The sequence below is a fragment of the Acomys minous genome, assembly GCF_964271855.1.
Source record: "Acomys minous genome assembly, chromosome: 15".
Lineage (NCBI taxonomy): Eukaryota > Metazoa > Chordata > Mammalia > Rodentia > Muridae > Acomys > Acomys minous.
Genome location: NC_140497.1, coordinates 96,952,584 through 96,971,515, shown reverse-complemented (window position 1 = coordinate 96,971,515; position 18,932 = coordinate 96,952,584). Strand labels below are relative to the sequence as shown.

General features: G+C 44.2%; 1 protein-coding gene and 1 pseudogene across 6 annotated transcripts in view; both read right to left on the bottom strand.

Moving 5' to 3' along the window:
* The window catches only part of MTF2 (metal response element binding transcription factor 2), a 55,750-nt gene that overhangs the window by 10,172 nt on the left and 26,646 nt on the right, over nt 1-18,932 (bottom strand). For 4 of the 5 annotated variants that reach the window (XM_084758779.1, XM_084758781.1, XM_084758778.1 and 1 more), the window contains 5 exons: nt 10,152-10,219; nt 7,353-7,523; nt 3,419-3,524; nt 3,227-3,279; nt 3,014-3,118 (listed from right to left, as the gene is read on the bottom strand). In XM_084758779.1, the coding sequence (XP_084614905.1) occupies nt 3,014-3,118; nt 3,227-3,279; nt 3,419-3,524; nt 7,353-7,523; nt 10,152-10,219 (503 nt within the window). The remainder of the gene's footprint in view (nt 1-3,013; nt 3,119-3,226; nt 3,280-3,418; nt 3,525-7,352; nt 7,524-10,151; nt 10,220-18,932) is intronic. The other variant, XM_084758780.1, reaches the window with a different exon arrangement.
* LOC311585038 (TSC22 domain family protein 4-like) lies at nt 11,736-18,172 on the bottom strand (annotated as a pseudogene). The gene is made up of 3 exons (XR_014783574.1): nt 18,163-18,172; nt 11,999-13,204; nt 11,736-11,745 (listed from the first exon to the last, which is right to left on the bottom strand). The product of XR_014783574.1 is annotated as a TSC22 domain family protein 4-like (transcript).

The window sequence follows — 18,932 nt, the reverse complement described above, 5'->3', positions numbered from 1 at the left end:
TAACTATGTACTACTGGGCTTAATACTAAGAATCAGAGCAAAGGTGGATGCTGTGGCACACGCCTGTAATCCAAGTACATGGGAGGCAGAGGCAGGCAGATCTCTAAATTCGAGGCCAGCTGTGCTACAAAGTGAGTTCAGGACAGCCAAGGCTACAGAAAGAAACCCTGTCTTGGGGGAAAAAAAACAAAAACAAAAAAGAAGAAGCAGAGCAAAGCTGGCAATGTAGCTCAGTAATAAGTAGCGTGCCTGACATATACAAGGTCTGGGGGACAGTAATTAGCACCCCTTAAAAAAAAAATCCAGCGGTTGGGGATTTAGCTCAGTGGTAAAGTGCTTGCCTAGCAAGCACAAGGCCCTGGGTTCAGTTCTCAGCTCTGGTGAAAAAGGAAAGAAAAAAATACTGTTTAAGCCGGGCGTGGTGGCGCACGCCTTTAATCCCAGCACTCGGGAGGCAGAGGCAGGCGGATCGCTTTGAGTTCGAGGCCAGCCTGGTCTACAAAGCGAGTCCAGGACAGCCAAGGCTACACAAATAAATTAATAAATAAATTAATTAATTAAATAAACAAACAAGCAGGTAGATAGATAGACAGACAGATAGATAGATAGATAATTAGACATCCAAAATAGGCTATTATTTTTCATGCCTGACATGACATGGTCTAAGAAAATTTTTGTTGTGAAAAATTGATTTAAAAAAAAAAGAGAGAGAAAGAAAAGCAGGCAGGCATGGTGGGGCATGCTTTTAATCCAAGCACTCGGGAGATAGAGACAGGCCAGGTCTAAAGCCCAGCCCAGAATAGCCAGAGAGCCCAGAACACACAGAGAGACCCTTTTTACACTATAGGATGGACTATCATAGTCAAAAGCTCAAGATTTTATATTTTGTATTTGCTTTGGTTGATTAGAAGTATAAACTTAAAAGGCGTTTCTTTTATTTCATGTGCACTGGTGTGCTGTATGGTGTCTGTGTGAGGGTGTCAGATCCTCTGCAAATGGACTTACAGAGCTGTGAGCTGCCATGTGGGTCCCCTGAAAGGGCAGCCAGTGTTCTTTACTGCTGTTTCTTACTCTGCTAACTTTTCACACACCCAGGCTTCCACACAGGGGGGAAGAAGACCCTCTTTCAGTCTGTTCCACACAAGGCTCACCCCAAAGAGTGTTCATGATTTTAACCAAAGTCATTTCTCCAGCTTCTTCTCTGCTGTGTGGGTGAACACAGCTTCAGACTCACCTGGGAGGGTCAGACCGGCTCCAGGTGAGCAGTGCCAATCAACAGCCTGTTTCCTTCCTAACCTGCCCACTTCAGAGGCTGGGTCTCCTCCCCCTTTCTCTGGTTTGGGGACTCCCCTCCCCACAACTACCAAGACCATGGGGCTCAAAGCTTCAATTATACACCTCTGAAGACATTTTCTCCCTGAGCTACCCAAGGGGGTCCAAGCTATGCGCACTGGGCCTGTACTATCCTAGCCTCAGATGGTCCCACAGAGCCTGGACAACAGCAAAACAGCCAGCAGTCCCAGGACTTACTCAGCACCCCAATTTCTCAGAGTCCCCCAAAATACCTTTGCCCTCAGTCGGCAGGAATGGCCCAAAGAATGCAACGCCCCCATTCCCACCATACCACCCCTCCCTAACTCCTTTCTTTCTTTTTTCTTTCTTTCTGTTTTGTTTTGTTTTGTAAGACAGGGTTTCTCTGTGTAGCCTTGGCTGTCCTCGACTCGCTTTGTAGACCAGGCTGGCCTCCGCCTCCCAAGTGAGTGCACCACCACGCCTGACTCAGTTCCTCATATTTTAAAGAAAAAATGGAGGAATGTTGGCAAACAGAGGATTCTTCTGGCCTGCCCTCGGGTACCTAGCAAATTCTTTTTTTGTTTTTGGGGGGGTTTGTTTGGTTTGGTTTGGTTTTTTGAGACAAGGTTTCTGTGTAGCCTTGGCCATCCTTGACTCACTTTGTAGACCAGGCTGGCCTCTAACTCACAGCGATCCTCCTGCCTCTGCCTCCAAAGTGCTGGAATTAAAGGCATGAGCCAGGTGTGTGCAGGATGAGAAGGACCTGACTGTTACCCCTAGCTCTCTGTGCAGGCACTTCCTCCCCCCCCTACCCCCACTCCCCGGTCTCTGCCCCTTCTCTCCCTGTCCTCGCGGCTCACGCACTGCCTCCACCTCTTCTCCAGGCCCTCACTGCTCTCTTCCCCCCATCAGCCTTACACCAAGTGCGCTGTAGCTCCTCATGGACACCCCTGGCGTGGGCCACCACGCCACCTCCTGCAGCTTCATTATGTATTGTACACTCTGTATTTTTTATAGTTAAGGAATAAGTAAACCTTTCCTTTTTTTAACATGCACATAAGTAAGTGCTCTATCTGCATGTACACCTGCATCCAAAAGAGGGCATCAGATCACATGGCAGATGGTTGTGAGCCACCATGTGGTTGCTGGGAATTGAACTCAGGACCTCTGAAAGAGCAGACGGTGCTCTTAACCACTGAGCCTCTCTCCAGCCAAGGCAAACCCTTTTTTTAAAAAATAGTAAGCTAAGAAAATTCAATATAGGAAACTTACAAGACTCAGAAAGCATAAAAAAGCATAAAAGATTCATCATAAGCCTCCTTCCGATAGTTATAAAAACAGAAAGAAAGGGAAAAAAAACTCATTGGTGAGAGACTCTTTTTGGAGATGTCTAAAACTTATGCAGACTTCCAGGAACGTAGCTTTTATGAGCTGTCAACTAGGCATTACAGTGACACAGCTGCATTTAAGTCACTAAAGTCCTATAAGTAACAACAACAAAAAAATCTGACTAGCTCACCAAGCTAAAAAATATTCAATTAAAATTAATAAGCCAAATCAGGCAGTGGTGGCACATGCCTTCCATTCTAGCATTCAAGGCCACCTGATGCAGGACAGCCAAGGCTACACAGAGAAACCTTGTCTCAGGAGGGAGGAGCAGGAGGGTGGGTGTGGGGAGGGAGACACAGGATGGGACAGAACGAGAAGACAAAATGCCTACCCATAATGCCTGGAAATGCTAGAGGAGGTAGTTTCTTTCGCACTGGAAGCACCCGTGAGGTCCACATCTGAGGTGTTGGATGAATGTGCAATTCCCTCAGTTCTCCTGAGACGAGAGAATTTAAATGGTATAACAACTATATTATATTAAAAATAGAAATACTAATTCTCTCATAAAGAATATTCCCAGGAAAGAAAAAAATCAACTATTTACCCTATAGAACAAGATAAATCCAACGTCGGATTCTCTGAAACTGATTCCTTATCCTGGAAAAAATTTTTAAATAAATAGAGAAAGAAAAAAAAGACACTTAAAGGGAAGTTCTACTGTAACTAGAGTAAGACATTCACTTCTTAATAACTGCAGAGATCTTTACTGAGAACATATGCAAACAAATCCTCTTACCAAAGGTAGCTCAGCAGTTTTTTGAATCATTTTTCTTGTATATGGGCCAGGAGGACGACCTACAGACTTTTTCTTCCCTTTCTTTTCTATCCCATTGCTTACTTCCCTGAAACAAAGATTTTATTTAATCTTTGCATAAAGCAAAAATGACAATGGCTTTACATAGCTAGTTAAACAATTATAATTCTATTTTTGAAAGTTTTAAGGAAAAAGGTGCTCTCTTTACTATAAATCTAATATATGCTTATCACTTCAAGGTTTAAAAAAAAACAAACAAACAGCTACACTGGCTAGAAGATTTTAAAACAAGTTTATTTCTTACTACTTGTAGGAAGGTTTCAAGAATTTACTACTAAAAGTGACTGCAAGGTAAGTTAACCTTGTAAAAATATCCATGTTAAATTTCAGTATATAGCACTGGTCTTGTATCTACTCTAACACACACGTACACACAAAGGTGACACCATCAGAGAAAGGAGCAAGCCCCAGGCAGCAGAACATAAAGGAGAAATAAGTAAATATTTCATTTATTTTTATTTTTCTCTTTTTGCTTTGAGACAGGGTTTGTCTGTGTAGCACTGGCTGTCCTGGACTCACTCCCTAGACCAGGCTGGCCTTGAGCTCAGAGATCTGCCTGCCTCTGCCTTCCTGAGTGCTGGGATTACAAGTGTGTGCCATTGCACCTGGCCAGAAAATAATTTTTAGAAGTTATATACCAAGCAAAATAAAAACAAGTTTGATAGTCAAGAGCATCTCTTTAAAAAAAAAAAAAAAAAAAAAAAAAGAACATACAGAATATAGCAGCATGAACAGCTGCTACAAAAGGGACATAAAAAGGACACAAAGCGGCTGGAGAGGTGGCTCAGAGGTTAAGAGCACTGACTGCTGTTCCAAAGGTCCTGAGTTCAACTCCCAGCAACTACATGGTGGCTCACAGCCATCTATAGTGAGATATAGTGTCCTCTCCTGGCCTGTGAGTGTATGTGCAGGCAGAACACTGTATACATAATAAACACATCTTTAAAAAAAAAAAAAAAAAGGACACAAAGATGTGTCCTGAAGGCCTTACAACAGTTGACATTCACAAATAAATACAAGCTAACAAAATGAAGTGCCATGAGGATGTTATATAAGGAAAATACGATTAGAGACAACGAAAGGAGCACCATTGCAGTAGACTAGAAAGAAGATAACAGTGGCAGGATTAAGGGGGAACCGAACTAGATGCTAAAAATATTAAGGACAAGGATGGCTGGGATGTACATTTTCACAAAACACCCTAACATGTAAAGAGGACCACTGAACTAAAAGTAGTAATACACTCTGCCTTTAAAAGACCACGAATGTGCAGGGCCCAGACGGAAGGCAGATGCTCTGAAGGAAGCTAACCCCTTCTTTGTCCTGTGAGACAATTGGAGTGCTGCCATAGACGGAGTCTCCCATGACATCATCACGACGGCGTGACCTTTGCATGATTCTCTTTTTCTAATTTATAATGGCAACTGTTAGTAAAGGATCAGATAAAATTGAAAATGGCAGGAATAAGCATTTCTTCTTTTTCAACAAAACCTTACAGTAATGTGTACCTGGTGGTGTCAGTGTTTGGTAAATAGATTTTCTTTGTAGAATAACTTTTTATCTCTCTTTTTGTTTATTTTTCAAGACAGGGTTTTTCTGTGTAGTCTTGGCTGTACCTTGTACATCAGGCTGGCCTCGAACTCAGAGCTCTGTCTGCCTCTGCCTCCCTGGGGCAGTGCTGGAATTATATTTTCAAGCAACCTTACACCTCACACTTCCTTGAGAAAGTAAGACCCCCAGACCATAACTTTAGCCTCTAATTCTTACAATCATGTCTATACCCATGTTTGTTTTGGGGGTCATTTCATCAGAAAGGTGTCCGCCAGCCATCAAAAGCCACTCTCAGCCTGAGGCAACAGAGCCTGCCCCTCGCTTTCTCAACAAGGTTAGGCTGCGCCCCATGCTCAGCTTCCCAGCCCACTGGGTCTAGGTACACAAACAGATTCACATAGCTGCCATGTTCTCCCTCCCGTCTTCAACTGCCAGTCCATTTGTATGATTCACTTACAGCAAAACGTCTCAGCTTTGCTGACATACATTTTCCTTTCTACTTTTTTTTTTTTTTTTTTGCCTCATTCATAATTCTCAAAGATAGTTTCCTTGTATGCGCTCTTCCCCTCATCACTATTCTGACATGCAGGAAGAGCGCAGGAAGCGCGGGCTCAGTGAAGAGCGCAGGAAGCGCGGGCTCGGTGAAGAGCGCAGGAAGCGCGGGCTCGGAGAAGAGCGCAGGAAGCGCGGGCTCGGTGAAGAGCGCAGGAAGCGCGGGCTCGGAGAAGAGCGCAGGAAGCGCAGGAAGCGCGGGCTCAGAGAAGAGCGCAGGAAGCGCGGGCTCGGAGAAGAGCGCAGGAAGCGCGGGCTCGGAGAAGAGCGCAGGAAGCGCGGGCTCGGTCACTTCAGCTCATTTCGGTCTCTAAACTACTCTTGTCAAGGTCACTAACAGCATCCTTCCTCTTTGTGTTTTACTAGCATCCAGTATGACATAACTTACCTACCTTTCTTGAAACAATTCACTTCTTTTGCTTTCCATGGCAGCAAATATTCCTGGCTTCTGCTACCATGCTGCCCATTCTATTTTAGTCTCCTTAGTTTGTTTTCTACCTTCAAATTTTATAATTTTCCAAATTTTTAAATCCAAATACCATCTTAAAGCCCATTCTCTTCTCTACTTGCTTCCCTAGAAAATTTTATTCTCCTGATGTTATTAATCTGCTTTAAGTTTACATCGTTATTTACAAACCAGTCACCTACATGGCGAGGTTTAGGTATGTCATAGAGTCTCTACTGTATGAGAACAGGCACGGGAACAGGAAATGCTCCAACCACCTCACCATCAGGTTCTTCCCCCTTTCAATAAGGAACTGGTATCTATGAGTTGTTCAAGATGGAAAATTGAAAGCCGTTAACTTATTCTTCCTCCTTTTCTCTCATAAATTTAATTCAATAGCAAATCTGATCAATCTAGCCTCACAAGAGATGTCAAACCTACACTCCATTTGACTGCTCTCACCCCCTCCTGCACAAGCACCTCATCCAGACGAAACCAAGCTTCATCTTTTCCTCCTCTCTGGCCTACCTTCCAAAGAACTGTTAAAGATAATTAAATCTGCTTATATCCTTGTTTGGAAGGCCAGGATATGCCTATCTGTACGTTGCTATGTGATCAAGACCTATTCCCATCTTTTATACATCTCACCCTTACTCTGTGGGTTTCCGCTCGTAGCAAACTCTTCTGACTTTCTAGGCTATGCCTCATGGCCCCACACCCACACTTCTGCACGCTGGAGGGTTTTGATCATTTATTTGTCATGCCGTTAGATTACTCTCAATTAAGTCTCTAATACTGTGTACAGAGTCCTTCCTTAAGCCTCCCCTTTAAAGTACACTGTCCCTGTCTCTATTGACCCAGGGGGTTTAAAACAACATATTAACTCTAAAAGGCATCAGAATAATGTTACTTTTTATGACATATTTCCTCACTATAATGTAATCCCATCAAGGACAAGGGGAAAAATACGTCTTTTCATTAAATCCTCAGCACTTAGAATGTACAGCATCTGATCAAAGTGCTGAACAAATGAGAAAAGTAAATCCACAAATAAAAATTGTAAATATATTAAGTCATTTCCTTAAATCAACTGTTTATTCCTTGAAGGCCAAAATAAACAAACAAGCATCTAGCATTATCTTTTCTTACCTTTTCTAAAAAAAGGTTACAGACCAGGATGGATATGGGAACTGGGCCAGGCTACTATGCTGCTTATACTTTCATATATCCTAATGCGACCATGCAACACAAATATTTAGTTACAAATAAGCTTAAAAAGAAAAAACTACAGCACAGATCAACTTTTACCTTGAATCAGATAAAGGTTTGGATGACTTTCTGCCTTTAATTTTAAATTCATGGGATGTTCCTTCTGGTTCTTTCTCTGCTTTGAAAGCCACATTTGGTGGCACAGGAGGAACACGAATTCGTAACCCAAACAAATGCTTCTTCTTCTTTATTTCTTTCCCAGACATAAACCTAAATTTAAAACAAAAACAAAAAACCTCCAATTTTAAAAACTGCACACACAGATGGAATACCCTAACTTACAAGTTTCAAAAATAGACATACATGGAAAGCTACCAGACAGACGCCACAGAAGTGTTTCCTCCTGACTTCCTTGATCAGGCTAAACATTCTTTGTTTTGTTTTGTTTTGTTTTTTTCGAGACCGGGTTTCTCTGTGTAGCCTTGGCTGTCCTGGACTTGCTTTGTAGACCAGGCTGGCCTCGAACTCACGGTGATCCACCAGCCCCTGCCTCCGAGTGCTGGGATTAAAAGCGTGTGCTACCACGCCCGGCTACAGACTCTTATCTGAAGGCAACAGCTATCATGGGTGGTAAAGATAGGACAACATAGAAAACTCCCATGTTCCCTTCCTTTTGGCTTCTAGTTAGTCCGAGAGGCACCTACAGTCCCAGTTCATGGGAAGCCAAGCTGGCTGGATTATTTGAATTCGGGTAATTATGGTAGACAGACCTCATTATGAAGGTAAACTGGCCTCCTAACTCAACCTCCCATGAGTTTGGCGTGACAGTATGACCCACTGTGCTGGCTCTGAACCCATAACCATGGCCAGCCTGAGCCAGTCAGTAACACCGTCTCTAATTACATGATCTCAAAAGGCGAGGAGGATTTGGTTCCAATAAACTCTATTTATAGTTTTTTTTAGTACAAAAAAACCTGACCACAAATAACTTTTTAAAAAGAGACTCTAAAAGTCCAGAAATGAGTATATAGGTTGGACACAGAGTTGAAAGCAATTTAGACCCAAAAAGTGTTAGTATATCTTAGGCCTCTGAAAAACACACTCACCACATGGCCTACCTTTGGTCTTTAGAATTTTTGTGTTCAAACATTTCCATACAACTTAACTCCACTAGAGCCGTCCTAGCCATATAAAAATGTTTTCCTATGGGATAAAAACCTATACCAGTCAGCTGCTCAAAATGGTTTTCCACTTTTATGCACCTCTAAAAATGTGTAACTCAGGGGCTGGAGAGATGGCTCAGGTTAAGGACATCTTCCAGAGGTCCTGAGTTCAATTCCCAGCAACCACCAGCTCAAACAATATTTTTATCAGCACAATTACTCAATTACCTTATGCTTTTTCAAGCTAATTGAAAGATCTAGTTACAAATAGTTAAAAATACCAGTAAGAAAATACTGTCAAGTTCAAAACAGCACCTTGTCAAAACCAAAAATGTTATAATACAATGTAACAGTCTGTCTGAGAGTTGTATACATGCATTTGTAAAAATCTCTTTGTCCTTTTGAAAATATTTTCAAGAAATGCAGACATGCTGTTTTAAAGAAGGGAGGGTCATCCATAAAAGAATATTATATTTCATGAAAGAAGCATCAAGGACAACTCAGATCAATACTACTTGCTAACCCACCAGCTAACAAGATTTCACTTTCTACTTCACAGTGCAGAGCTAAGTTATTACTGAACACTTCTCCAATAGATTAAAGCCACCCCAGTCAGGATACTGATATCCCTCCCCATCTCCCCTCAATTCTCAGAAGGATTACTCTTTCCTTCTCCAGCCTTCTAGAATCCCTGCTTCCCTCTGACCAAGAAAGGACAGGACATTAAAACAAGTGCCTCTTCCGTCCATACGCACACCCACAGTAAAACACGTAAAACGCCACCTGCCTCTTCCGTGCACGCATGCTCACACAGTAAACACGTACAACGCCACCTGCCTCTTCCGTGCACGCGCGCTCACACGGTAAACACGTACAACGCCACCTGCCTCTTCCGTGCACGCATGCTCACACGGTAAACACGTACAACGCCACCTGCCTCTTCCGTGCACGCGCGCTCACACGGTAAACACGTACAACGCCACCTGCCTCTTCCGTGCACGCGCGCTCACACGGTAAACACGTACAACGCCACCTGCCTCTTCCGTGCACGCGCGCTCACACGGTAAACACGTACAACGCCACCTGCCTCTTCCGTGCACGCGCGCTCACACGGTAAACACGTACAACGCCACCTGCCTCTTCCGTGCACGCGCGCTCACACGGTAAACACGTACAACGCCACCTGCCTCTTCCGTGCACGCGCACTCACACGGTAAACACGTACAACGCCACCTGCCTCTTCCGTGCACGCGCGCTCACACGGTAAACACGTACAACGCCACCTGCCTCTTCCGTGCACGCGCGCTCACACGGTAAACATGTACAACGCCACCTGCCTCTTCCGTGCACGCGCACTCACACGGTAAACACGTACACCACCACCTGCCTCTTCCGTGCACGCGCGCTCACACGGTAAACACGTACAACGCCACCTGCCTCTTCCGTGCACGCGCGCTCACACGGTAAACATGTACAACGCCACCTGCCTCTTCCGTGCACGCGCGCTCACACGGTAAACACGTACAACGCCACCTGCCTCTTCCGTGCACGCGCGCTCACACGGTAAACACGTACAACGCCACCTGCCTCTTCCATGCACGCGCACTCACACGGTAAACATGTACAACGCTACCTGCCTCTTCCGTGCACGCATGCGCACTCCCACAGTTCTTATCGCTCTCCTTCTTTACATTCACTGCCCCCCCCCCAGGGATATGTAAAATAATCCACTTACATGGTCTTGTAATCATTTAATGCCTCCAGAACATGCTCATATCTTTCAGATTTGGGTGTGTCTGCCAGCTGTGAAGTATTAAGAAACAATTTAACACACTATAATTTCATTTATTAAAAATATACAGGCGCTAGACAGAGCTACAGCATGCAAAGAAAAGTACACTGGCTGGTGTTCAGAAGGCCCAAATTCTATTCTTGGTCCTCACTGAATTACTGTATGACCTACCTCGTGCTTCTTAACCTCTCAAGAAGTACTTTCTAAGTACAAGAGAAAAGCTTAAACATTATACTAATTTTGTTAGTTCATAACATGAAATAAATGTATTTGTTGAGCAACTGTATGCTATAACCACTACAAAACTGACCTATTAGTGGTTATATTCAACTTTTTATAGCTCTATGACCTAGGGAAACAATGCCTCTAATACTCTACAATAACAATTATTGCGAAACTGGAAGGGTTATTTTCACAATTGTACACTTTAGTTGGTCAAATTAGCTCGGCATTTTTCAACTTCACAAATCATTTTTTTAAAGACAATATAGAACTTTAATTTAGAACACAGCTGCTCTGGCAAGAGATCATACCCAACGGCACTCTAGCTCTACGTGCTACAACACTTATATCTGGCAAGTAAAAAAACTTTTACAAGACAGTGTTTCTCTGCGTAGCCTTGGCTGTCCTGGAACTCATTCCAAGTGCTGGAATCAAACGTGTGCCCCACCACCAACCAGTGATGTGTAGATTTTAACAGTGGTTTGTGGGTGGGCTGTGAAGGTGGCGCACACCTTTAATCCCAGTACCTGGGAGGCAGAAGCAGGTGGTTCTCTATGAATTTGAGGCTAGTCTGGTGTACAGACAGAGTGAGTTCCCAGGACTGGGCAGAGAAATCCTATCTCAAACAAACAAGCAAACAAACAAGCGTGTGTCTGTGTGTGCCTGTATGTGTGTGTGTGTGACTTTACATTAAAGCCACAAGGATTTAAAATACCATAGTTGGCTTTTAAGTTTATAATAGCATGTTCCTTACCAGTTAAAAATTCCCCACAGGTTGGGTGAATAAACCAAGTATATTCAAAAGACAAGTCTAACCGCCAAGCACCTTACAGGCTGCAGGCCATACAAGGGTACAATGAACTGCTCACGTCCTCCTGGTTACAAAGCACGTGAAGCCCTGGAGTCAAGAACTATTCTTTCAACACTTCTGCTGCCAAAGCTGGCGGAGGGAGTTTTGAGGCATGAATACAGGCACACACCTTTAAGCCCAACACTCTGAGTCCAAGGCCAGTCAGGTCCACACAGTAAGTTCCAAGACAGCCAGGGATAACAAGCAAAAAAAAAAAAAAAAAAAAAAAAAAAAAAGAGCACATGCTCTCAGACAGAATTTCTAATTAAGGAAGAATGAATAAGCAGGCTTTGAATTTTTTTCAAGTTTCTTCTTAATTTTTTAATTATAGTTATTATTTTAACAACCTGAATCCCAGAAGTTGAAGATACTGTCCATACCCCCTCCCCTAGGCAGAGGAGAGGAAGGAAGGTGGGGTGGGGCTGAGGTTTGCCAGGGAACCTCCAAACCTTTCTAGGCCACGTACTGCTGAGGGGCTCCCCTGAACACTGGTGCCTAGGGAAGGAGGTGGGTCTGGATTTGTTGGTGGATAAGGGGCTCTAGATAAACACCCCCTCCTGGGTTCTTTCTCTTCTGGCAAGGCCTGGGGACTCTGGGGAGACCCGGTGGGAAGGGGGAGGCCAATACTGTCGTTGAGTGTGGGCATTAAAGCTACTTGGGAAGAGGGGTAAGCAGCTGGCACAGGGCAGAGCATCCAGTGGCAGCCCCCCAAAGACACACCGTGAGGGAAAGGAGGCTCAGATGGAAGGCCCATTGGATGCAGAGGGCCCGAGCCGTGGGAGCCCCGAGAATGGCAGCTAGGCCAGCTGCTCCGGGCTGGGCACGGCACACAGCAACCCACTCGGCTGCTCGAAGGCAGTGTTCCATTCTGCCACCTTCAGAACCTCCACCTCTTCTCGCATGGCAAAGACGAGGTGGGACTTCACCAAATTCGTGGCTTGTTCAATCTTGTTGTCAATGCCAACCAAGCTTCCAGAACCACTATCATCATCACTGTCCAGGTGACCACTGATGGCCAACAAGGAACAACCAGGCTGAGGCTCTGGGCTGCTGCGGCTCCAAGGGGGTCTGGAGATTTGTGCACCCGGCTGGCGTCAAAGTAGAGGCCGGGGAATTAAGGCGGGAGTCGATCTGGAGCAACGAATTCTATCCTCAGCTGAACTGCTCCATTTCTTCTCCGTGACAGTGGAGGGGTTCCGGCTGCTGCTGAACCCCCCAGACTCCACTCCGACCCTCAGAGCAGGCAGGGGCTGAGCATACATATCTCCAGTCCCTGGCCCTGGGGGGCACGTCTGAGGAAGAGAGGCTGACAGCCGGGGTGTCTCCGCCTTGGCCTTCCCAGGTCCTGCCAGCTGGCCCAGCCCCCCTGTGAAGGAGCGGGCCTGTGGTCCAGGAGAAGTGGGGGACGGGAGGAGCCAAGACGTGGATGTAGGGTAGGGGTGCTTATGCCCAAGACAGCCAGCTCCAACCTAGAATTCAATGATCTGCCTCCAGTATCTCATGAGGCCCCCCGAATTCCCTCCAAGAGCTGGCCGAAGCTTGGGGGTTCCAGGTCTCGATCGTAAACATCCACACACATCCACTGGTGTCCACTGGCCTCTACAATAAAGCTCTCCCAAGCCTTGGGGCAGCTTCACCACCCAGGGTCAGGGTTGGGCTCCCCATTGGGGCGGCGGGGCGGGGGCCCAGAGAGAGCCTGTGGGGTAGGGGAGCCCGAAGCCCCTGGGCTTCCTGGGCCCTCACAGCCCGTGGCTGGGGATCTGAAAACTACTTTTCTTCTTACCATCGCTCACTGTCCCCGGGGCTCCGGACTGAACTCCTGGAGAGAGGCTCAGGCACCTCTGGAACAAGGGGGCCACACGACAGGGACATTGGGGCCCCTGGGTACGACATGGCAGGAGGGCCTTGTGGGAACTCGGGGTGCCTGGTTAGTGACTGAAGTGCAGGGGAGAGGAGGTGGCGGGAGGGGGAGGCAGAGGCAGGTTTTTCCTGCTGCTTGTCACTGCTGCTGAAACCCCAGAGCTGAGCTTGCAAACTCTCTTGGGCATTGGAGAGGAGGGGGGAGCTGGGGGGGGGGGTGTAAGAAGGGGGGGTGGGGGCATCCATGATGGAGCCCAGGCACCGCCTGAGTCAATACTCCACCAGTCTTCCCTGTTGCTATGGGAGGGGGATTTTGAAACTTTTTTTCTTTCTTTCTTTCTTTCTTTCTTTCTTTCTTTTTCTTTTTCTTTTTCTTTTTTTTTTTTTTTTTTTTTGAGAAAGTTTCTCTGTGTTAGCCTTGGCTATCCTGGCTTTGTAGACCTCTCGAACTCACAGCAATCCACCTGCCTCTGCCTCCCAAGTGCTGGGATTAAAGGTGTGCACCATCACTGGCAGGCAAGACTACAATCTTTTTAACAAAAGACCCAGCTATCCACTCAGCAGAAACAGGCTGTTTTTTTAACAGGACAGTAAAATTTTGAGAGATGGGTTGCAGAGAAAGAACTCGGGTAAAGATGGAAGAAGCCAGAATATGAGAAGAAACCAGTAGATTAGAGCAGATTGCTGAGTTAGTTTGAGGCTGAGCAGAACAATTCTGGGCTAGAGAGAAACCAGATTAAATAAATCAACTGGGCTAGGCATTTAATCCCAGCATTCTGGAGGCGGAGGCTTATGAGTTCAAGGACAGCCTGGTCTACCAAGGGAAACTGGGATAGCCAAGGCCACACAACGAAACCCAGTCTCAAGGAGAGGGTGGGGGGTGGGGGACAGTAAAAATAAATCGGCTGGGAGAAGAGTTTGAGCTAGACCAGCTGAGCTGAATTAGCCAGCCCAGAGCTCAGAAAGAACAAGTAAGAGTGAGCTCATTAAGCAGTGAGTCTCTGGGTTGGAGAAATGGCTTGGCGGTTAAGAGCATTGAATGCTCTTGCAGAGGACGGATGTTCAATTCCCAGCACCCTCGTGGCAGCTCACCACTGTAACGTGTTCCAGAGGATCTGACACCCTCACGCAGACATAATACATGTACTCAAAACACCAATGTACATAAAATGACAATAAAGTATTTAGAAAAAAAGCAGTAAGTGTCAGAGGCTGAACACTTTCTAGGCCTAGGTTGGACTGTATGGCGGCTAGAAGCTTCCAGGACTAGGCCCAGGTTAGCAGGAGGAGACAACTGAGCCAGGACAATAACAGATACTTTTATACCTATCAGGTAAGTTATAATCAAATCAATAATCTCTTATAGATCTGTAGTACTGTGCTTAATTTTAAAAGCAAAAAGCAGGGTGTAGTGGCACAAGTTTTAATCCCATCACTTGGAAGACAGAGGCAGAGGCAGGTGGATCCCTGTGAGTTTGAGGCCAAACTGGTCTTCATAGTTCCAGGACAGCCAGAGAGATATAGTGAGACACCTTCTGGAAACAAAACAAAACAAAAATTGTCAGGCGTGGTGGTGCACGCCTTTAATCCTAGCACTTGGGAGGAAGAGACAGGCAAGACAGGCGGATCTCTGTGAGTTCCAGGACAGCCAGGACTGTTATACAGAGAAACCTTGTCTCAAGGGGAGAGAGAGGAAAAAAAAAAAGAGAGAGAGAGAGAGATCTTGATAAATACTCAACGTTGCCCTCTCCTTTGCAATACTAAAGAAAAGGCCAAGCGCCTCATACAAGCACTTTATCAGTGAGGTATATCACGGGTCCTCCCTCTCTTTACTTTTTTCTTTTTCTGAGCTGGAGGTTCACATATCCCAGGCTGAGCCTGCTAGGTAGCTAAGGATGACATCCAACTTCCTCCCTTTCCTTGTCTGTTCCCTAAGTCCTGGACTGCAGGCATCTGTCTGGATGTATCTGTGCTGAGACTAACCCAGGGCCTCATGCAGTATCTACAAACCCTTATAATTTATTTTATATTTGGGGTGTGAGGAAAGACAGAGTTTTGCTTTATAGCCCAACTGGTCCCAAACTTGTCACAATAGGTGTGTACAACCATCTTACCATTTTACCTTGGCGAGTCTCATTAAGCTGCTTAGGCAGGCTTTGAACCTGTAACCCCACTGCAACAGCTGTCTTAGTAGCTAGGACTCCAGCCCTATGTCACTACGCTAGGCATAATTTTTACTTTATTTCCTTGAAGATAAATATTTACTAGGTAGCCCTGGCTGGCCTAGAATTCCCTATGTAGATCAGGCTGGAATCAAAGTCACAGTGTTCTGCCTCCCTTTGCCTTCCAAATGCTGTGATCAAAGATGTGTGCTAATTTATGTTTAGAGTTCAAACTTTCAGATATTTTCTCTTGATCCCAACATCTTTCCAAAGACAAAATTAGTCCTTTGGCCTCTTTTGCAAACTCCATCAAAATTTCCCAAACTAGTTTTCTCACTGTTTTGCAAGTCAGTTACTTCTTTTTACTTTTGAAAATTACAGTATTGGGCATGGTAGTGCACTTTTTGTTGTTTGGGGCTTGTTTTTGAGACAGATCCAGAATGCCTTTGTGAAATTATAATCCTCCTGCATCAGCCTGAATACTGAATACTTAGAATATAGATCTGCAATCACATGCCCAGATCACACTACATTTGGCTTCGGGTTTATGTATTTCTATACAAATGTAAATGATATTATTTACCGTATTTTTCTGACTATAAGACACACCTGACTATAAGACACATCCAGTTTTTAGAGCAGTAAAACAAGAAAAACAGTTAAAAAAAACAACAACAACAACAACAACAACAATCTGACCATAAGGTACACCCTAATCCCCCCCTTTGGGGGAGGAGAGGAGACTGTGTCTTATGGTCTGAAAAATACAGTAAAATCTAACTCTTCCTTTAATAAAAATATAGCCTTTAACAAGAGTTTTTGCCACATACGAGGTGCTGCTGTTACTCAGACTTATTCAATCACACCCCATGCCCTCCAGCCATCTTCCTGGCACAGCATCTGTGAGCGCCCACCATCTTTCTACTCAAAAGGAAGGCAGCTGTTCTCAGAAATTGAGCTATTTTAAAAGCAAAGACTTAAAATCACAGTAGTAATCAAAAACAACTGATACCAGGCCAAGTGCAGAGTATATTAATATCTTATGTTAAACCCCAAAGCAATCTAAAAGGAACACTTCAGCTAAAAACATTAAAAGAAACATTTATTGTGATGCCAAATTTTTTCTTTCTTTTTATTATTATAGTTCTTTTTTAAACATAAACATTTATATTATTACACATAAGTAAACTAAACTACATACAGCAGGAAGAACCCTGAGACAACCCTGAGTTGTACACCTTACACTCATGGTGACTTGTCTACTTGTATTTGGCAAACTTGAATTAAACATCTTTCTATCTAGTTGAGTCTAAAATTCTGAATGAAAATCAGTATCTATCATATCTCATCTCTATTAACTTAAAACATCTATCTGGATCTAAAAACACCTTAACCTCTAACCAACTAAGCTTAACTGTAAGACTAAACTATCTGGTCTTCAACCTTGTCAGAGACATGAGAAGGCTGTGGTCTCAAATTTAATAGTTACATTAAGTATTTTTATTGTCCGGAAGGAAAATTTTCAAAACACAGGGCTATTTAAAAGTATACTCACTACATAAGACAGTCCCAAAGATGGACAAAACCATGTGAAGAAACATAACACTATCCATTATCAAGCAAGGGCCATAGACCTGTCACTGAGCAGGTGGGAAGCACAGCAGGAAGACTAGGCTGAGCTGCTCGACACAGAAAGTTACAGGCAAGCTAGGGCTACACAGTGAGGCTGTATCCAAAAAAAATGAACAAAAATTTAAAATGCTATCATTATCAGGGCCTTCTTAGCCATATATAAAATGTTTTTCTATGGTATAAAAACCTATACTCGTCAGTTGCTCAAAATGTTTTTCCACTTTTATGCCCCTTTAAGAATGTGTAACTCAGGGGCTGGAGAGATGGCTCAGAGGTTAAGAGCACTGGTTGCCCTTCCAGAGGTCCTGAGTTCAATTCCCAGCACCCACATGGTGGCTCATAGCCATCTATAATGTGATCTGATACCCTCTTCTGACCTGCAGGTGAGCATGCAGACAGAGCACTGTATACATAATAATAAATAAATCTTTTATTTTAAAAAAAGCCATCATTATCTTCTGACAGAGTTATAAAAAGTCTGAAAACAGGCCAGGTGGCACACATCTTTAATCCTAGGAGAGAGAGAGAGAGAGAGAGAGAGAGAGAGAGAGAGAGAGAGAGTGAGTGTGTGTGTGTGTGTGTGTGTGTGTGTGTGTGTGTGTGTGTGTGTGTTTGAGTTCCAGAACAACCAGGGCTACCTGTCTCAAAAAAACAACCAACAAGGGTATAGGTCTGATTTTATACAGCTGGGGTACCAATTAAATGTGTACATTGTGCTGTCTCTGGTGCTTCATAAAACTGTAAAGCGCTATCATGTCTTTGATACCCTATTTAATATTACCCCTAGCACCAATGCTACACACACAGAAAATCTTCCTAAATTTCCAATCAGGTGACACAATTTTACAATATTACATGTATAACTACAATAAATACAGTTCCCTATATTATAAACAACTATTTTATTTTTAGTTTTCAAGACAGGATTTTTCTGAGTAGCCTTGGCTGTCCTTCACTCACTTTGTAGACCAGGCCGGCCTCAAACTCACAGTGATCCACCTGCAACTGTACCACCATGCCCAGCCACATTTAACATTTGCCCACTGAGTGAGCCCACCACCCAACAATCTGTACCTCTATAAAAGTGGGCAACCAGTGGACTTAACATCCACCTCATGCTTCTTAAAGCTCCAAATATTTATGAATATATATTGTTGGTACCTGTAGCACAGGCTGGCCCCCCCATTACGGTCTCCCTCAGCGAGGACTGCAGGTATGTTACACTCACCCAGTTCCATGTTCCTTGTTAAAGCTCTTTGTAGAACCAGCACAGCCCCTCTCTAAACAGCCATCACAAGTCACTCTATACATGATGGTTCTAATACTGACTGTTCCCAGCATTGCTAGTCATCAGGTATGTAAATAAAGCCAAGGGTGGCGGTGCACGCCTTTAATCCCAGCACTCAGGGAGGCAGAGTTCAAGGCCAGCCTGGTCAACAAAGCGAGTCCAGGACAGCCAAGGCTACACAGAGAAATCCTGTCTTGAAAAGCAAAAAATAGGGCTGGAAAGGTGGCTCACAGGTTAAGAGCGCTGGCTGCTCCTCCAAAGGTCCTGAATTCAATTCCCAGCAACCACTTGGTGGTTCACAACCATTTGTAATGTGATCTGATGCCCTCTTCTGGCCTGCAGATATACACGCAGGTAGAACACTGTCTAATTAACTAATTAATTAATAAGACAAGCAAAAATAAATAAATAAAAAGTAAGATGTTTTTTAAAAGGAAAATACCGGTTGTGTCTCTAAGGCTTTCTATAGAAAACGGAAAAAGGAAGAGAAATTATACATAGTATACCTAATAAAAAGTATTTTTCTAACAGGTCTAACTTTACAATGACCATGACTTCAGAATATGGAAGAATTAAATAATGTTTCCACCATGTGTAAGTTTTCCAAAACAAGAAAATAAAACAGTGATAGTTGTGATAAAGTGATTTCTCTCACAAAACTAAAAACAAAAACCCCAAAAACGAAACTTCAGTTGTCTGACTTATTCATG